This window comes from Arvicola amphibius, chromosome 4, assembly GCF_903992535.2.
Source record: "Arvicola amphibius chromosome 4, mArvAmp1.2, whole genome shotgun sequence".
Classification (NCBI taxonomy): Eukaryota; Metazoa; Chordata; class Mammalia; order Rodentia; family Cricetidae; genus Arvicola; species Arvicola amphibius.
This window is the reverse complement of record NC_052050.1, coordinates 115,376,657-115,396,724: the sequence shown is the minus strand read 5'-3', so window position 1 is coordinate 115,396,724 and position 20,068 is coordinate 115,376,657. Positions and strand designations below refer to the sequence as shown.

At 41.7% G+C, this 20,068-nt stretch overlaps 1 protein-coding gene across 4 annotated transcripts in view; it reads right to left on the bottom strand.

Annotated features, from left to right (window-relative positions):
* Clcn3 (chloride voltage-gated channel 3) overlaps nucleotides 1-12,853 on the bottom strand; it is an 81,015-nt gene extending 68,162 nt beyond the window's left edge. For 2 of the 4 annotated variants that reach the window (XM_038325948.1, XM_038325951.1), the window contains exons 1-2: nucleotides 12,358-12,853; nucleotides 1,900-2,075 (exon numbers count right to left, since the gene is read on the bottom strand). In XM_038325948.1, the coding sequence (XP_038181876.1) occupies nucleotides 1,900-2,059 (160 nt within the window). In that variant the 5' untranslated portion in view covers nucleotides 2,060-2,075; nucleotides 12,358-12,853. Of the gene's footprint in view, nucleotides 1-1,899; nucleotides 2,076-10,684; nucleotides 10,702-12,357 lie in introns of those variants that run through there. The other 2 variants (XM_038325949.1, XM_038325952.1) reach the window with 2 other exon arrangements.
* Nucleotides 12,854-20,068: the final 7,215 nt, after the last annotated feature.

Below are 20,068 nucleotides of genomic sequence, written 5' to 3'. Positions count from 1 at the left end.
CTTGTTTGTGATCAGCATTTTACCAAAGCAACAGAAAGCAAAGTAGAACAGGGATACACTATAAAAAGTCTGAGGATGAAAAGAAATCAAGTCACATTTAAGCTTCTCCCTCCGCTAGGGTTAGTATACAGAAAAGAACACCGAAGCATATCCTGCTCAAGTAAATTTAACCACAAAACATAGACATACGCTGAGGTTCAGTGAAGAAAAAAAAAAGGCATGCATTTCAGAACTGTAAGAGCACAATCCCAGCATGCACCTACAGAAACACAGAGGAACACTGTGGGTAGTACCCTACCTAGCACAGCACAGCTTCTCACTGGGATGCTTGTTTAGGCTTTTCTCTATTTTTTTTCTTTTACTTGGTTTTTAAAAACATTTTCATGTGACTATTTCACCTAACTGGAATAAATATTTCAGTACATTATTGCTGAATCTTATAGTTAATAGTATACAAAACTGCCAAGCTATCTTCCAAAGTGTCTGTCATTTAGATTAACAGTTCAAGTTGCCTGCCTTGGTACTGGACCAGTTATGCATATGGGAAAAAAACAAATCTAAATTCTTATTCACATAACACACAATTAAATGCAAGAAGATTCTAGATCTAAATATGAATGGCACAAGAAAAACAGAATACTATCTTTGATCCCCTGAAGTACCTGAAATCTTAATTTTTAAATAACAGACTTTGGCTATGTAAACCAGGCTAGCCTTAAATTCTCTACTCTAGCCTCAACACCTGGAAGTGCATGTGTGTACCGTCATACCCAATTTAGAAGAATCATTAACAAGAACACAGAAAGTAAGAACAAAGAAAAATACTAACTAGAGGTCATTAAATCAATGGCTTCCCCCCAAACATTTTACTAAGAAAATGAAAGGGCACACTTCAGAGTAAGAGAAGATATTTTCAAATAAATGTATCTGACAAATCATAATATATAATGGGCTTCTATAAAACAGGCCAACTGACCCAGCACTTCTGTAGGCAACCTAAAAAGCCAAGTGAACATATATAAGTGCATTTCAACTCCCAAGTCATCAAATATAAGCTCAAAATGAGAGGGCAGTTAAAATGTTTAAAACTGGTAATACTTTCGTACTTGGTAAAGATGTTCAACTAACCTTTCACACACACTAGACAGAAATAAGCACACCACAGTGTTGGGTATCTCTGACAGTATATGATGATGCTGACACATGCACACTCTAGATTTAGGCATTGCACACTAAGTATAACTCAAGATGCATTAGATTACTTCACTAAAACATATGCACTTACATATTTTAGCAATACTATTAGCAAAAGCTAAAGTCTACAATGAAATATACAGAATAACTACACTGCAGTATATTTACACAATGAAAAACTACACGGCAATGGAAATAACCACTACCATGTGTAACGACACAGATAATCCAAAAACACAATTAAAACATGAGATAAGAGTTCACATTATGATCCCACTTACAGAAAGTGTAAATACCCACTAAATCAATCTAAATGGAAATCAAGTAATAGTTGCTATTAGGGAAAGAAGAGAGGAATCTAGGTAATGCTGTTTCTTAACTAAAGGGAAATTACAGAACTTGTTTATTTCTCTGTTTTCATGAGATCAATGTAATGGTTGCATACCTCTCTGAATTATACTTAAATTTAAAAATTTTACTTCAATATTGGAGATTTTGGAGGTAGTAAAAATATTTTAGGATAATACTATGAATAAGGTCACTGAGATGGATACTTTTAAATGGTAGATTTTAAGTTCTGTGAGTCTACCTTGGCTTTAAAAAGTTACCCCAAATGTTAGTCTCAAAAAACAAAACAAAAGCCTCCGAGCATATGTACTGGAAGATATTCATGACTACAATTCTCAGTTGACATGCTGCACTTACCAACTGCTGTGTCACCGTCTAACAAATTGTCATCTTCAGAAGTCTGAAAGTCCATAATAGCACCTGCTCCATCTAAGAGCTCCTCATCGCTACTGGCGCTTGTTATGCTGTTGTAGCTGTTTCTATAGTAGCCTCTATGGAACAGCTGCTCAGACTCCATTTAGCTGTCTGGTTATCTGGAAAAAAGGGGAAAATGGCTTCAACATTTTCCCAACATATGACAAAAATCATGTTTTCTAACATCACAAAATGAAAGCTACAGTCTTTGCAGTAAAAATACTAAGTCCAGCGGCTGTAACAAGGGCTCCCTCTATTATGCTAAGTGCTGAGGGATGGTTCAACTCTTTCTTCTCACTATGCAGGTGTCAAAAAGACAGAAGAACTCCTTCAAGCAACACTGTAACAATCTTAAGATCCTCTAAGTGTAAATCTATCAAGTGCAGAGGTGTGTTTACAGTGTGCAGCTTGCTGCACAGGATGGGGAAGAATCAAGAGTATGCAGTCACTCATGTGTGCATGGACAGGACAGGACTTTGCAAGGGAAAGGCCCACAGCAAATGGCTGAAATTCCAAGTCCTTGGGATTTTACCTCAGGCAAGTACTACCTAATTTTTAAAGTTAACATTGTAAGTTAAAATCTTTTAAATTAGGGGACTAGAGAGATGGCTCAGCGGTTAAGAGCATTGCCTGCTCTTCCAAAGGTCCTGAGTTCAATTCCCGGCAACCACATGGTGGCTCACAACCATCTGTAAATGAGGTCTGCTGCCCCCTTCTGGCCTACAGACATACACACACACAGAATATTGTATGCATAATAAATAAATATTTTTTAAAAATCTTTTAAATTAACTTGAAATATGTAAGTATTTGGAGCCCAGGGTCAAACATTAACCAGGAAAAATGGACAATAGTTAATTTTTTTTCATTTTTTCAATGTAGATAAAACCAAATTATTATTTTCATTCGTTATATACCAAAATAATGCTCCTACATCTTTTTTCAAGACAGGGTTTCTCTGTGTAGCCCTGGCTGGTCTAGAACTCACTTTGTAGGCCAGGCTGACCTCAAACTCTGCCTGCCTCTGCATCCCAAGGTGTGCGCCACCACCGTCCAGCTCATTTATACGTCTACTCCAGGCTCACTATCAAGATGAGAATTTGTAAGTGTGCTGACATGTGTGGGACTCATCAACCATAGAGAGAGTCAAACTAGTAAAGTTTATGAAACAAGACTGACTAGAAAAGTCACAGTAAGTAAGTACACACAGAATACGAAAGAATCAAAGATCCCAAACTCAACCAAGACTCAAGAGTTCTTAGACAATGTCGTCTCCTTGGTACTTTTCTTTCTGTACATGAAAAACGAGCACAACAGTGTCTTAACAACAAAGGTATTCAGAAACTACAGTTTGGTTTTAGAAAACCATATACTACTAAAACAAGAGATATCTTTTTAAAACTAACTTATGATGTAATTCCCTTAAAGATTCCTTCAAAAAAGGAGCCTGTCTCTATTCTCAGCACCTAGCACAGCTACTGGAACAGAATATAGGTGATAAATACCAAGTTTCCCACTCAGCTGAGCTCAAAGGAAAATGTGTTCGGTTTTCAACACATACACACCCTTTGTAAGCTGGCCTTGAGATAAACAACTTTGGAAATAATTACAAAGAAATATTTGCTGTTCTGCAACTTTAAAAATGCCTTGATTATTTCTTCTACCAAAAGAACCTCTTATAATATACTAAGAGTGTTAATGTATTACGTAAAGCAATTATGTATAGTAGAGGGTAGCTTGCAAGCATATTTCCTATATAGTAATGAAGATCAGATTCCCAGAGATAAATTCTAGTGTGCTGTAATAAATTTCTAATGCTCTTTGCACAAGCACCTTGTCTGCCTCTACTTGATCTTTATACTGCAGCCAGCCCTAAAACAAGAAAAAGAAGAAGGAAGGAAGGAAGGAAGGAAGGAAGGAAGGAAGGAAGGAAGGAAGGAGTGACTAGTAATCTATACCTACTCTGTGCACTAAAATATTTTAATTATTTAATTATTTTTCATATTTCTTAAGAGACAAACTCCTTAACAAAGCAGAGAAGCCCCAGGCTGGCAGTCCCCGCCCAGTTCCCAGCCTCTTTTAAACTCTAGACCACTCACTCGTCTTCCACTTTCTCAGTCCCATCAGGACCTTACCTGCCTCCTGGCCCACAGCCTTCAGTATATCTTTGATCTGGAGCACACCCTCTCCTCTTCATCTAACTTGCTACTCATTCTTCAAACCTCACATCAAACATCCATTAATTAGCTAGGCATCTGGCACATTCTTGTAGGACCCCGAAGCAGGATTACCCAGAGTTCAGCCAACCTCAGGAACATATGCCATCTCAAAACCTCAACAACTAACAACAAAAGCACCACTCTAGGCGGTAAACACATCTCTCTAGCGCTCTCATTACACTTTACAAAAGTGTATTACATATGAGCCAATAATAAGGTATGGGAGCTATTATTCTCTCCACTTAACAGATGAGACACAAAAAAATTAAATAACCAAAAAAGTCTCCCCTAGTACCTGAGTCAAAGTTTGCCTATGTTAAATTTTTCTATTAGTTCTTTCAGTTCCCATTGTATAGCACTAAGCACAGCTTTATGAGATCTTATTAATTTACTGATCTTCTGATCTAGAATGCATCTTGAAGGCAAGTCATGCTCAATTTTTGTTTATCACTACACAGTCAATGGTTAGCAAAGTATGTGGCATTCATATCAGGTATTCAATTTGAATATTGTTTATTTTGTTCTGTTTTTTGTGAGATGGTCTCATTCTGTAGCCCAGGATGGTCTACCACATAATGAAAATATTTAATCTTGATAAAGTTCAATTCATCTGTTTTCCTCTATGGATATTACTTTCTTGTTAAAACACATAAATATTTTCTAGACTGATTTCCCAAAGACCCTGCAAGCAGGTAACTTAAGGGAGCTTTCTGGTTCTCAATCAAATTTGTTTCTCCTATAAAGGTAGCTGTGCAGAGTTGAAGGTAATAGCTAAGGTCTGAAGGTGTGTCAGCCAACTATGTGTCTGGCTGGTAAGCTAAACAGAGAAGTAGGTCACAACCAATGAAAAATGCAAATGAAACTCCCCATGTCAGCGACCAGAAAGAAAAACCAAAGTCGCCAAAGCAATGATGGCAGAGAGGGAAAGCCTAACCATCTGTAGGTAAGGCACATTCCTATCTACATTGTTTAAAGGTTTTACTAGCAAGGCATGGAATACCTTTCTACCACTTAACTGGTCAGGGAGGGCCCAGAGGTCTCCAGAACACAGGCTACACTGCTACTACCCTTGGTTACCCACCATGACTACAAGATCCTGTTGCTGAAGACAGCATATACTTTGGCTGCAGAACCCACAGCAATGAACCCTAAACTGACCGGAAACTCCCTCCTTAATGATTAGCTTTCACAGTGCTGGAAGGCGCTAAACAAGCTACTGCAGCAGAGGAGACATCCATGGTCTTACCCAGCACTGGACCGTTCATGCTGCAGAACCAACCTGCCAGGCAGAGGTGCCCACTAGTGCAATAGAGCATCATTTACTTTTTTAGACAGTATTATTTTCTATAGCTCTGGCTGTCTTAGAATTCAAACTGTAGACGAGGCTAACCTCAAATTTAGAGATCCACCACCTCTGTCTCGAGTGCTGGAATTAAAGATGTGCACCACCACTGCCTGGCAATGGTATGACTTTTAAGGGAAAATCAAGCACTTTCTGATTAGATCTGAGGCCTTCTCTGACAGAGGAAATCTCATGCCTGGCACTGAGTCCTGGTCAAAAGCTGTGGCTCGGGAGGTCACAGACCCAAGTGTAGAACCTGCTATTCTTATTTTGACAGTTGTGCTGTCAAATTGCTTTCAAAATATTTATGTTTACACCCACATGTGCTTCTTTTTGCAGTGGACAGCAATCAATGGAAACATGTAAAACTAAAGTGCTGAGATACGAGACTGAGTACTTAGCCCTCCACTGGACAGCTATATCCACATACACACCCCACCACTAAGGCACAGGAAGAGCTGGAGGATGGGGAGGAGGGCTATGGAAGCTTTCCACTGTCTAAGACATGGCAACCACACTCAGGAACTCACAGAAGCTGTGGTTACTTGCATATGACCTGTACAAAAATCACAAAATCCCATATCTACCCCAATATAGATGGGGTAGATGATCTCCAGGTCTCACCCCACACTAAGAAGCCGTTGGCAGTGGATATGAATAGTTGCTGGGAGAAAGAGAACCATTTCGTGAGGATGTATCCACTGGTACATTTCTGCCATACTCCAGGAGATGGCCCTACACCCACACACATATGGGTAACACTAAGTGGACTCAGTGGGTGATAGAGATAGACAAGGTAGAAAAGATGGACAGACAGACCCACCCACCTATCAACCCACCAAATGAGAGAAAAAAGAAAAGACAGACATGAGATTGGAAGGGAGGGATGTTGTAGGGGACATGGAGACATGGAGGGTATTAGAAGGGATAAATGAGGATAGGTAGGATCATATTTCACTATACAGTATATATATATATATATATATATATATGTTTACAAAATTTTCAAAAACAAAAAACTTATGTTTATACTTGGCTCACATTAAAATGTGACAATTATTTTAATGATTTCAAAATAATCATTTAATCACAAATATTTATAGAACAGCTAAAAAATACCAGAAACTGATATAACTATTAATGCAATTTTATTGTATACTATATTTTACAGGCCTCAGTAAACTTCAGCATACATTAAATATTATCTTTAAGGGAGTATTTTCTTATATAGCTGATTTGTATTCTTAGAGTAAAAAGCAGAACCTGACCAATAACACAACTTAACAAAACTTAGAGGAACAGACTACAGTATCTCACTGTGGTAGATAATATGAAGCTCTTTGAGATAGTTTAAATGTTATTGGCCCCCACAAGTTCATAGGGAATGGTGTGGCCTTACTGGAGGAAGTATGTTACTGTGGGGGCAGGCTATGAGGTCTTCTATGCTCAAGACACTGCCCAGTGTCTTAGAACACTTCCTGCTGCCTGTGTAAGATGTAGAACTCTCAGCTACCTCTTCAGCACCATTTGTGCCTGCAGGCCACGATGCCCCACCATGATGATAATGGACTGAACTTCTGAACTGTGAGCCACCCAAATTAAGTATTTTCCTTTATAAAAGTTGGCATGGTCATAGTGTCTCTTCACAGCAATAGAAACCCTAACTAAGACACTCCTCTTTTTTTTTTTTTTTTTTTTTTTTGGAGATACTCTTGAGTCTCAAAAAAAAGGTACATAAGATTGGGGGTAAGGGAATTTACCCAAGGAAGGTGGCATGACATGAACTTCCAGGCTGAGACAAGAAAAAGCATCTGTAGGTAGGTACATGAACTTCTAGCTTTGAGAAAGGCTTGCCGGGTGGTGGTGGCACACGCCTTTAATCCCAGCACTCGGGAGGCAGAGGCAGGCGGATCTCTGTGAGTTCGAGACCAGCCTGGTCTACAAGAGCTAGCTCCAGGACAGGCTCTAAAGCTGCAGAGAAACCCTGTCTTGAAAAAAAAAAAAAAAAAGAGTAAAACCCAGAGTTTCTTTCTCATGTCAGGAGCCATGATATGGGTTAGAAAGAAAAAAGAATTTAGAGAAAGGCTTGATGGTCAGTATGCCTGGGAACTTTACCATACGAAAGAGACTGCATTAGCTAAAAATAGTTTTTAAAAAAGTTCTTGAGAAAACCTATATGAACATTAACTTGATAAACAAAATCTATGAAATGTTTCTCAAATTCACTCTGTCAAGGAATGAATCTCCCACCATGAAACACTTTTAACAGTCTATGGTACCAGAACCTTAGAATACTTGTAGAAGGGGCTGGGGAGATAGCTCAGCAGTTAAGAGCACTGGCTGCTCTTCTAGAGGACCCAGGTTCAATTCCCTACACCCACATGTCAGCTAACAACTGTCTTTGTAACTCCAGTTCCAAGGGATCTGACACCCTCACACAGACAAATGTGCACATAAATAAAAATAAACAAAATATTTTTTAAAAAAACACACATGTACAGATGCTGATTTAAATAAAACTAATAAGAGGCTATAGAACAGCTGCAAAAAGAAACCAAAGCCTAACCATGAATGAATGAGAGTGTCTGATTAAGTGGAAGCAGAAAGGGTGGAGTAAATGAAATCTTGTAGATGAAATTCAGGGTAGAGTCTAGCATAGTGGAGGCCCTGAGTTCAATCCCAGCACCAAAAATAGAAGCCATAATAAAGAATTTTCAACAATTGTAAAAGCGAGAAAGAATATCTTTTAAGGTGTCACACAGAAGCAAGATCAATAAATCTGATCTAGAGCTGGGCAGTGGTGGTGCACGCCTTTAATCCCAGCACTCGGGAGGCAGAGGCACAGGCAGGAGGATCTCTGTGAGTTCAAGGCCAGCCTGGTCTACAAGAGCTAGTTCCAGGACAAGCACCAAAGCCACAGAGAAACCCTGTCTTGATTAAAAAATAAATAAAAATAAATAAAAAATAAAATAAATCTGATGTATTGAGAACTAGGGGGGAATGACTAAAGTCTGTTTCTTCTCCACATTTAATGAAAAGATTTCACTCCTTCTAGAAGTAGGAAAGTCAATGAAAGGAGGAAGTAGAGGAACAGAGAGAAAGAGGAGGTGGACATGTCCCAGGTCACCATCCCAGGACATGAGGACAGGAGCAGACACCGGGCGGCAGATCCACTGGGATCCTTCTCCCATCTGATTCCACACTGAGGGGAAATCTTTTCTCCTTTTCTACCAGGGGATTACAAAGCAAAGTGGGAAGACATACTAAACTGAAATGAAGCAAAACTAATTACTAGTCAATACTAGCTATTAGTAAATAATCAACCTTTATTTCTAGGTCAGAAGAAAGTGGAAATTAGGTATAAATCACAATTTTAGTAAACAGTTTGAGATACATCAAATAGAGGCATCACTGAAGTTATTTATATACTAAAGCACAATTAAAATTTATATACATCAGAAGGAATTTAATAATTTGAATTAACTGAGAACTATTTTAATAAGCAATCTTTTTCTAATTTTATTAGTTTGATAGTTTCATGTATCTATATAATGAAGTTTAGTCATTTTCAGCCCCATTTTATTTTCTCTCCTCTCTCTATCTGGAGCCTTTCTTCTTAAGTCAATGTAAAAGAAAAGTTGTAATATGTGTGTGTGTGTATAATATATACATACATACAAATATGCAGTCTTTTGAGGAAAATTAATATTTAGAATAATCAGAGAAATCACTAGACAACAGAAATTGAATGTATTATATTAAGACTATCAGCATTGGGTATGGTTCAATTTAAAAAAAAGTACCCAAAGTAAAATTAACCTCTCAAATTACTTTTATATAATTATTTTTCTTAGCCAGAGGTCCTAAGCTCAATTCCCAGCACTCATGTGGCAGCTCCAAGTGTCTGATCTATAATGGAATCTGGTACCCTATTCTGGTGTGCAGATGTACATGCAAAGTACCCATTTACATAAAATATATAAATAATCTTTTATAAAGCCAAAAAATTTAAAAATTTTGTTCTAAAAAACTTTGTCCTAAAGGGTGGGGGACAAAAGAGCAAGAATAAACTGGGGAGGGATTACTGAGTAGATCCATTGGGTTATGAAGACAGAATTTATCACATTCCAAGGTAAGACAATAATCTAACTAGTCTCCCAAAAGTAACATTACTTGGTTTTTTTAATTGTTACTGTTTACTTAGCACGCTGTGTGAAAACTGCATCTTATATATTTTAGTTCAAAAAACTAAGTAATTAGCTCCCTGAAGAATATTTCTTAATGTTACAAATTCTTTTAAGTCAAATACTATTAGAAAAGTCAGGACATGAGAATATAAGTGTCTATCAACAGATACAGTAAACAAGCACAGAAAACACACTGCATGATCTCACCAACACGTGGAATCTAAGAGTCCAGTTCAAAACAGAGTAGAGATGCTGGATCTCAAGGGCTTGCAAGTCTGGAAGCAGGGGAGGGTACTGGTCAAAGGGTACAGGTTTCGTTACCTAGGCAATTAGTGACCTAATTGCACAGTGAGCAAGGCCACACATGATGAGCTGCAGGCCTTTACACTGCTACCTCACACTGTTTCCACCACATATATGAACAACAAGTCATCTATGAGGGTTTGACTTAATGTTTCCACAAAGGATACTTCTATCAAAGTACCATTTGTGCTTCAAATATACACACATAAGTACAATTTGAAAACAAGAACAGCATCAAGAAAAGGGAAAATTAAGCACTGCATAGTTTTTAAAAGGCGGGGTGGGGAGGGGAATCCACAAGTATAGGACTCATAATAAGGAGAAAAAAATAAAACAATAACCCAGTTTAAAAGCTGCTATGAAGGCCATGACTTTAAAACAAACAGTTTTCATGACTTTACAAGGCCTCTTCAAGCCCTCTCATCCCTCCCAGCTGAGGCCAATCTCTGAGGTCCATCATGTGAGAGGCGGGCAGGGTCTCCCTACAAGTCATACTCAACTAAGGGACACTTCACAAGAACTGCAGCTGAAGGCCTAAAAACAAAGACAGCTGTGCACAGAAAAACCATCATAAAGTTCATCAAAACGGCAGTGCTGGACACTTCCTTTTCAGAAACAACACTTTCAAGCGTTTCTACAATTACACGTCCCTTTTTATGAGTTATGAACCAACGAACCTATGGTGGTGTGTCTCGCTCCACCTTCTTCCGTGGAGTGTCACCTGTAGAGCTTACAGTGTAGCCATTGATGACTGGAAGCGATTGCTCTGGAATGACACCGCTGAAGCCTCAGTTCTGACACTTACTGCTGTGGGGCTGTAGGAAGAATAACTCAATTCTTTCTCAAATTTCCACACCTATTAAACGGACAAAGTGAATGTATCTACTTTGTAAGATTGGTGAAAACTTGAGTGCTCTCCCTGTGTGTGTGTGTCTCTCTCTCAAACACACACACCCTAAACCACAGAAAGTACTCAATTTACATATACATACATACATACATACATACAGGCAGTGTCCTCTGACAATTTTGATTACAAGCAAGTTAGAAATTCCACAAAGCAGGGATAGTGGTCAAACCCACAGGATACAGCTTTAATATGCGACCCACCACAGAGATCAAATCTGGCTTCCGGAGAGGTCTGAAAATTATTGCCAACATGTCACAAAGGAAACAGAAAGTCTATCACCAACATGACTTGGACAATTGCCATTTTTCTACCACAAACCCAGAAGTTTAACAAATCTGTTCTTCTGAACGATATATTTCAAAACCAGGCTAATTCCTTAAAGGCTTCACGAGGTACATAAGACAGCACTACTTCCAAGTAATGACCAAAGTTATTCAGACTGACCTCTTCAAATAACTGGAGCTGCCGCTCAAAGTCTTTGAAGTAGCAAAGAGAGAGGAAAGGGTAGGGGCTGAATGCTATCTGTAATTCTGCCAACACCATATGAACATTTCTAAACTTATTCAATTTGAGAAACTACCCATAAGTCATATGTCTGATTTTAGAGCCATATAAAACAGGACATCAGCAGAAGCAGCGCCTTTTGAGACTGGTCAACAACATACACATAAACACTGGACTTCCGGAATACATTCCCGAACTGAAATCCTGTTTTTAAGTCATTTACAAAGGTTTGTAACACTGATCCAAAGAAAATAATCATGTAAATTCTTCATGGGCGAAAAGCACATCTACGAAGTGTCAATTATACAGAAGCCACAGTGGTAGAGAAGGCACTGAATACAAGGGCTCAAAAAAGTTTGCAGAACTGAATTTTTGAATTTTAGACACACACTCACAAAGAAGGGGCTATTAAAAGGCATGGTCATCATTGGTCCAGTTGTCATAAACAGTTATTGTTTCCAAAGGAAATAGAAATCTGGGTCTAGAATTAGAATACACCTGATGCATATGTAATTAACTTTCTTGTACTCTAATTTTAAAACGCCATAGTTTAAATAAAGCATACCACATGAAAAGGTCTCCAAAGTAACTTCCGGTTCGACAAGTTTACTACCAACAAGCAAATATTTGCACGCGCGCGCGCGCGCGCACACACACACACACACACACACACACACAGATTTGATATGCATAGGTGTAAAGATAGAAAAACTAAATGTTATTGCTAAATTTGGGCAAGTTCAAGATTAAACCTGTCCTGGCATTCTAGTTCTAGTTCTTATAGGTCCTTCGACGGCTCCTGGAGGAAATGGGAGAGATTTTAATGGGATGGACACCAGGTAGGTAGGTATCACTGTGCAAAGTGACGAAGACGCCAGAGACCGGGCTCGCGGGCCACCGCCGCCCAGGCGTGACACCAGGCAGCTGACGACTCACCTCGCAGCGCAGAGGCATAGCAAGCTGGGCGGCTGGTGGCTGCGCTGCCGGAGGACCCCGCATCTGCTTGAGATCGCGCGCCAGCCGCCCCGGCAGCTTCACCGGGACAGGGCAGCCGGGTTGCCGCACCGGCGGACTTCACGGCCAGCCGGCTCGCAGGGGAAGTCACGCGTGTGCGGCCAGGCGGGACAGGCGGAGGCTGCTCCCTGGGTGAAGTTCAAGCCTGCGGCTCGAGCGGGCCCTCGGGTCCACCTGCCTCTGCCCCGACTTGAGTCCCCAGGCTCACGGCGCTGTCCAGGGACCGCGACTGATCGGAAGGAGAGCAGCGCGGCTCTCGCACCTCAGCACCCTCCAGCCTCACCCACCAGACAGCCCGCCGGCCACGATCGCACCCACTCTGAACAGCCCGCTCTGCGACCCGCACCGGCCGGCCCTGACCCGCTGAACTGGAAGGGAAGCTGCGGGAGTCGGAGCCCGACAGGTGCGTCGCACGCGCGTGACGTCACCGCGTTGCCGTGAACGGCCGTTCGGCGTCGGGCCGTCCCAGCACTTCCTCCGAGGGCCGCGCTGGGAGGGGCGTCGGCTCCTATTGGTCAGGACGGCTGACCTGGGCGTGGCCGCCGGCAGAGCCGCTGGGCTTGCGGCAGAGCCTCCTCCGGGCCGCCGGGGAGAACGTCTGGTTTTGCGATTTCTTCACGTCACTCACGTCTTCGCTTTTGCCCCGCCGGCGTCCACGGGAAGGGACAGCAGGCGGCCCCGGCAGAGAAGGGATTTCGGGAATGGGCGGTCCCCGGCATCGCGGCGAAGCCTGGCGTCCCCTCGGCCTGCTCTCACCGTGAGAAGCGGGCTGAAGCGAGCGTGGGACCCCACGATTCCCTCCCGACCCGTGCCAAGTGCTGCGGGGCCTGTGGTGGTGTGTGCCACGGTGTCACCGTCACCTAGCCTTACACCCGTCGCACGTTATACGTTTAAAATACCCAAGGAGAAGAATCCTTATAAATCCAAATCACATATTTCAAAAAAAATTCTTGGAAGAATATACATACATATATACATACACATATATATTTTTTTTTACTGGCCTCTGCCGGTGCTTGCCCAGCCTAGTGAACAAAAAGGGTGCGGAGTTTGTAACAGAGCAGGACCTGTGGGACCAGTATGGGTGTCGGCACTGGGTGGCAGAATTAAGACGTGAGGTGGTTGTGTCTCATGTATATTTAATATGTTATGAATATGCATTCTTATTCATTACTCATATTTATTGCCTTGAGTGTGACTTGGGCTCTCACTGCAAACCTGTAGCCTATTTTTTTTTTTTTTTTTTGGCCGGGGTGAAGCATCTAGATTTTTGTTAGACAGGAATGGAAAAGAACACAGGTACTGAATTATGTAATAGTGTTAAACATATCTTCCATTGTTTCTGCTGCACTCAGGATATCTGTCCTGAAAGCTTCCAGCCCATTGTACTGTCACTGCCTCCTGTCTCACAGGATGAGTGCTGAGATGACAGGCATTTCACCACACCTGGCCTGGGGTCTAGGCCACAAACTCGTTGTTACGGCACAGTGACCACTTTTACCCACTCAGCCATCTTGGTGGCCATAGTATTGCCTTTAATAGGTGTTTGTTTCAAGAAGCCTCTTCCCTTGTGAAGGGTTTTATTCTCTCACAGGGCTGGATTATTTTCATAGCAAGTTGTTGTAAAGCAAGGCCAAGTCTCATGTTCTGTCTCCATGCACCCATACAGGGGGCCTTTAAAGATTTTTGCCTTTAAGACTCCGTTTCAGGGTTCAATTAAAGATGCCATGGATAGCTAAAGGGGGGCTAGAAATCTGAGGGGTAAGAAATCTACTCACAATAGGAATCGTCTGCCCATGTTTCTTTATCCTTTTCTCTTCAATCTATCATCTCTCTCTGTTCTCCTTGTTCTACATCATTCTTCCTTGTCCTTAGATTGTACAAATCTTCCCAGTCATATATATCCCCAGCCCCAGTAGGTTCCAGGACCAGAATTCTTTTTGCCCTATAGAAAATCAGGTAAGGGGTTTCACACACACACACACACACACACACACACACAGATCCATGGGAATGACTAGCACATGTCCAGTGAACTCCTTAATGGCAAAGTTAAGAAAGGGAATTAAATCATCAGGGAATTCTGGAGAAGATAGTGTGCTATGCTACATTTTTAGGTGGTCAGTAAAGAGCTAAGAAGTTTATTTAGTAAAATTATGAATAGGGCCCAGACTGTTTAAATCAGCACGCCACTCCTTTTCTCCCAGATTGTATAGAGGCTGTGAGGGGAAGCTGATGGCTCTTGGTAAGATAGCACATATACCAGATACTGTGGTTTCTATGGGCCTAGGTCTGGAATTAGACTTACTGCTCTAAGTGAAGAAGAGACCCGGGCCTCTACATTATCAGTTCTGGGCTATGCTGTTATCAGCTGTTCTGATCATGGGTGTTGTAGGGTAAAACCAGAGCAGCAGCTTGGGCAGATAGTAATTCTATGTCCTTGGAGATTTGTGAATACCTTAGATGGGATGCTCTTTGCCTGGACCCTAAACTCTGACCAAATACCTGCTGATAAAGATAATCGCAGGAAGGCAGATCTCTGTGCTTACCTAGGAGAGAGGAACAAGGCCTGGCCAGTGGGAAACTGTTTTCACTAAACAGTTCTGAACTGTGGGGATTAATCCCCAAATATGTAACAGAAAGGGTGTTAGCTACAGCGAAAAATCTACAGCAAAGGACAGCCACTTTATTCACAAAGCAATAACGCCAAAAAGCCTTTCCTTTTGGTTTAGCCTTTACCAGATCTCTTGGTTCTGATAAGTCACTCATGAAAAGATGGCTGAGCAATTACTGTATAATGTTGTGGCTTGCAGCCCACCCACTTACATTTCTGATCTTCTTCCATGTTATAATGCAGCTTCTGTAGGGTAAAAGGGACAACTGAAGCAGGAAACCGACCAATCACTGAGCACCCAGAGTCAGAGAAAGAAACACACCCTGTATTGGAGACCTGAGCCAGGAAAGAAACATCTTTATCCCTGCACTCAGAACTAAAGACATGTATGTGCTCTGGCTCTGAAACTAGTCTCAAAGAAATACACTTTGTCCTTAGAATCAGAGCCATTGAAAGAAATATGCCCTGGTCCTAAGATTAGGGTCAAAAGCTGAAAAGGACCAGTGAAAGAAACACAGTTTGGCCATGAAGTGAGAGCCATCTCTGCCCCTGACCAGCTAAACTAACCAGCCCCTGAGCAGGGAAAACTAACCAATCCCCTGTTTCCTTGGGAAAACTCCGCCCCTAAGAAGTCCTATATAAGCCTCTCCACCCCTTCAGTTAAGAGCTGCCATTAATCCCTCCATGGCAGAAGCAGCCACTCTCCTGGATTCCTCCTTCCCAAATAAATCTCTTTCTCAAAAGAGTCTTGGGTGATGACCTTCATTCGAAGGCTTAGGGGACTGAGCTGATAAACCTTGCTGAGACACTCCCTAGGGGGCCTCAGCAAGGAGGAGCAGAAAAGAAGAACCTTGCTAGGATGCTCCTTAAGGGGGGGCTGAGCAAGGCCAGTGGAGGAAAAGTAACATTTTGCTGGAGCCAGAGGAGATTGCTATATTTCTGCACTGGGCTTCCCTTTAGCAGAGTATTAGCAGAAGAAACATCTTCAGCCAGAGAAGCACATAGCTCTGCTAGGACTCTCTGGGAAGGGAGCAGAGCAGAACTCAGCTGTAGCGGCTCTCCAGGAGAAGAGCAGGATCCCTATATCCTGCGGGGAGACCATCCCCCACCGCACCCCAGCTTCAGGTAGCCTGGCTTCCTTGAAAGGACACTTTCCTCCAGGGCTAAGCTGTCCCATTGCAGCTCCAGCCTCCAGAGATGTCCTATTGCTGCTCTAGGTAGCCTGAATTCCAATAGTCCATGACTCAAAATGTGTCAGAAGGGGCGGGAAAGACTGTAAGTATCAGAATACCAGGAACATGGCCATGAAGCAGTCTCTCCTAGAAATGGCTATATAAATGACTGGAACAATGGTATTAGCAATGGACACACTAGAATGGTGTGAAATTTTAGCAGGGTCTTAATCCTGGACAACAAACACCAGACAACTGATTGCTGGGAAAATTATCTTCTTCCAGGGATGAGTCCCTTTATTGGTTGTTCAGCGCAGAGTGATCAGTCTTGAAGCCAAATACACACAACAAGCAAGGGGCCCAGCAGGCTCTATTTACATATTTTTGTGCTTACACATGCACATGTACATATACACATATGTAACAAATATAATAAAAGAGGCTATCAACAAGACATAGGAGGTGTTTGTGGGAGGAAAGGGTAGAGGAAGTGATAACATTTTATTTCAATTAAAAACATTTTTTAAAAGAATACCGTGAAAAGCAATCTCTAAATGCTGTATACCAAAGTGGATGTCAGTATATCTATATCAAGTGTATTTGTGAATGGTGTTATTCTTTTTAAAGATATGGTGGGAGGGAAGGCCAGTGATAGTGGTCCCACAAGGGGCAGCGGCCGGTGACCCAGCAAGTCCCCAGAGGCCTTGGCCATTGGCAGGTGACCAAGTATGTAGCAGTCCCCTGAGGGGCAGCAATAGGCTATGAGGGGCAGCTGGTCACATCACTTGAGGCCTCAGCGCTTCCCAGGTGAGTGGGAGACCATGGTGGGTGAGAGACAGACAGATATGCCATGCAGAGAGAGTTTGGATATAGAGTTTATTTAGTGGATTATGGAAGAGGAAAAGGGGGAGGGGGAGAAGGAAGGGGGAAGGGGGAGGAGAGAGAGGCAGCATCCACTTCTTCAGAAGAGGGCTGGGAAGGAGAGCATAGGCTGGAGGAGGCAGAAGATCCCCTTGTCTAGGTGGAAGGGGGGGGAGTGCGTGGGCTTGTCTCTTAAAGGTACAGGGTACCCAGGCTAGCAGATCATAACATTTGGCATGTGTGTTTGAATCTGTGGGCACACATGGAAGGGGTGTACATGTTCGTGTGTGTGTGTGTGTGTGTGTGTGTGTGTGTGTGTGCGAAAGCACGAAGTTGACATTATCTTTTTTTTTAAATATTTATTTATTATGTATACAGTTAGCCAGAGAGGGCACCAGACCTCATTACAGATGGTTGTGAGCCACCATGTGGTTGCTGGGAATTGAACTCAGGACCTTTGGAAGAGCAGGCAATGCTCTTAACCACTGAAGTTGACATTATCTTCCTCAGTTGCTCTCTGCTCTACCAAGACAGGGTCTCTCACTGATTATGGACATTACTAGTTCTGACTAGTTTAGCTAGCTGGCATGCCCCATGAATCTGCTGTCTGTGTCTCCTGAAGGTCTGGTGTACAGGCAGTTTTTTTACACAGGTTCTAGAGATCTGAACTCCAATCCTCATGTTCACAGCACATATTTTATTTGCTTAGCCACCTCCTTAGCCTGTTGATCATGGGATTCTTATATTGACAGAAATTTGGTGTTCTCTTGAGAGATGTTCAGGATCTAATGCCAAATTACTTATCCAAGTTGTATATAATGTGTGTATCATATACCATACAATGTGTGTGCCACCACCCCCACTTTAAAGATTAGTACTGGAACACTTCTGCATTGCTGGTGGGAATGCAAGCTGGTACAACCCCTTTGGATGTCAGTGTGGTGATTTCTCAGAAAATTAGGAAACAACCTTCCTCAAGACCTAGTAACACCACTTTTGGGTGTTACTATATCCAAAGGATGCTCAATTGTGCCACAAGGACATGTACTCAACTATCTTCATAGCAGCTTTGTTTGTCATAGACAGAACCTGGAAACAACCTAAATGACCCTCGATTGAAGAATGGATAAGGAAAATGTGGCACATTTACACAATGGAGTACTACACAGCAGAAAAAATAATGACATCTTGAATTTTGCAGGAAAATGGATGGAGCTTCTAGAAAACACTATTTTGAGTGAGGTAACCCAGACACAGAAAAACAATTATCACATGTACTCACTCACAGGTGGTTTTTAAACATAAAGCAAAGAAAGCCAGCCTACAAACCACAATCCCAGAGAACTTAGACAACAATGCAGACACTAAGAGACACTTACATAGATCTAATCTACATGGGAAGTAGAAAAAGACAAGATATCCTTAGTAAATTGGGAGCATGGGACTTACATAGATCTAATCTACATGGGAAGGAGAAAGTAGAAAACCACAAGATCTCCTGAGTAAATTGGGAGCATGGGGACCTTGGGGAAGGATTGAAGGGGGAAGGAGAGAGACAGGGAGGGGAGCAGAGAAAAATGTAGAGCTCAATAAAAATCAATAAAAAAAGACTAGGACTACTGTACAAGAATACATGAGTATTCTTTTTTTAAAAAATATTTATTTATTTATTATGTATACAATATTCTGTCTGTGTATATGTCTACAGACCAGAAGAGGGCACCAGACCCCATTACAGATGGTTGTGAGCCACCATGTGGTTGCCGGGAATTGAACTCAGGACCTTTGGAAGAGCAGGCAATGCTCTTAACCACTGAGCCATCTCTCCAGCCCTACATGAGTATTCTTTAGGGGCAGAAATATAAGTGAAGTTCAGAAACTGTTCACATTAGTTTGTGCACAGAAGTGAGCACCAAGGATGGAGATTGAAAGCTTTATTTTTGTACACTTAAGACTACTAGATTGTTTCAAGGAGCAAAAGCATTTTTGTTTAAAAGGAACATCCGTGGAATACTTAATAGAAAATAGTAGTGCTATTTCTAAAAATAAAACATACAGGGGTATATAAACCAGTAAGGGAGACCACCAGGTAATGTGCTATATTTTCTCAAAAATACACCAATGTACTATGTCAGTGAGCATAGATCCTGCTTACCTTTTGTAATAGCTTTTGAGTTTTTCACTGTTTAAACACATTGTAATCTACTCAATTTTTTGTAGACAATTCTATTGTTTCTAGGTTATCTCTTTTTTTGGGGGGGGGGGGGCTCCATGGTTTTAGAAGTGAAATTGTAGAAGGAAAGTGTATACATATTGGCCGCATGCTTTTAGAAAGACTAGCAATTTATATTCCCAGCAACAGCTTGCCAGGAGTCTAAAGCAGTGACTCTCAACCTTCATAACGCTGTGACCCTTTAATACAGTTCATGTTGTGACCCCCAACCATGAAATTATTTTCATTGCTACTTCCTAACTAATTTTGCCACTGTTGTGGATCATTATGTAAATATCCTGTTTTCCAATGGTCTTAGGCGACCCCTGTGAAAGGGTTGTTTGACCCCCCCCAGGGGTCATGAGCCACATGCTGAGAACCATTGTTCTAAAGAATTATCTCCAGACTGTCTCTGACTAGTCTTTCTTCAGGCAAGCATTAAGAATCAATTTGCTCAGATCAGCAGTTGGCAGTGTTTCCCTGTCACTTTGTTAGATAACGTCATGGGGGTCGAACTAGAGTTGTACTATAGATAACAAAACTCCTGCTGGCTGGAGCTGGATGGGGCTAAAGATGAGAACAACAACAACAACAACAACAACAACAACAACAACAACAAAGTAAGTCTTTTGTAGCTGCATGGACACTGAAGAGCTTGGGTGATTTGCTGTGTCACCACCCAGCAAAGAAGCCCACGTCTGTCCATATCCACGTTAGAAATAATTACAAACTCCTGGACCTAGGAAAGTATAAGGTGGGGAAAGGATGGGAAAA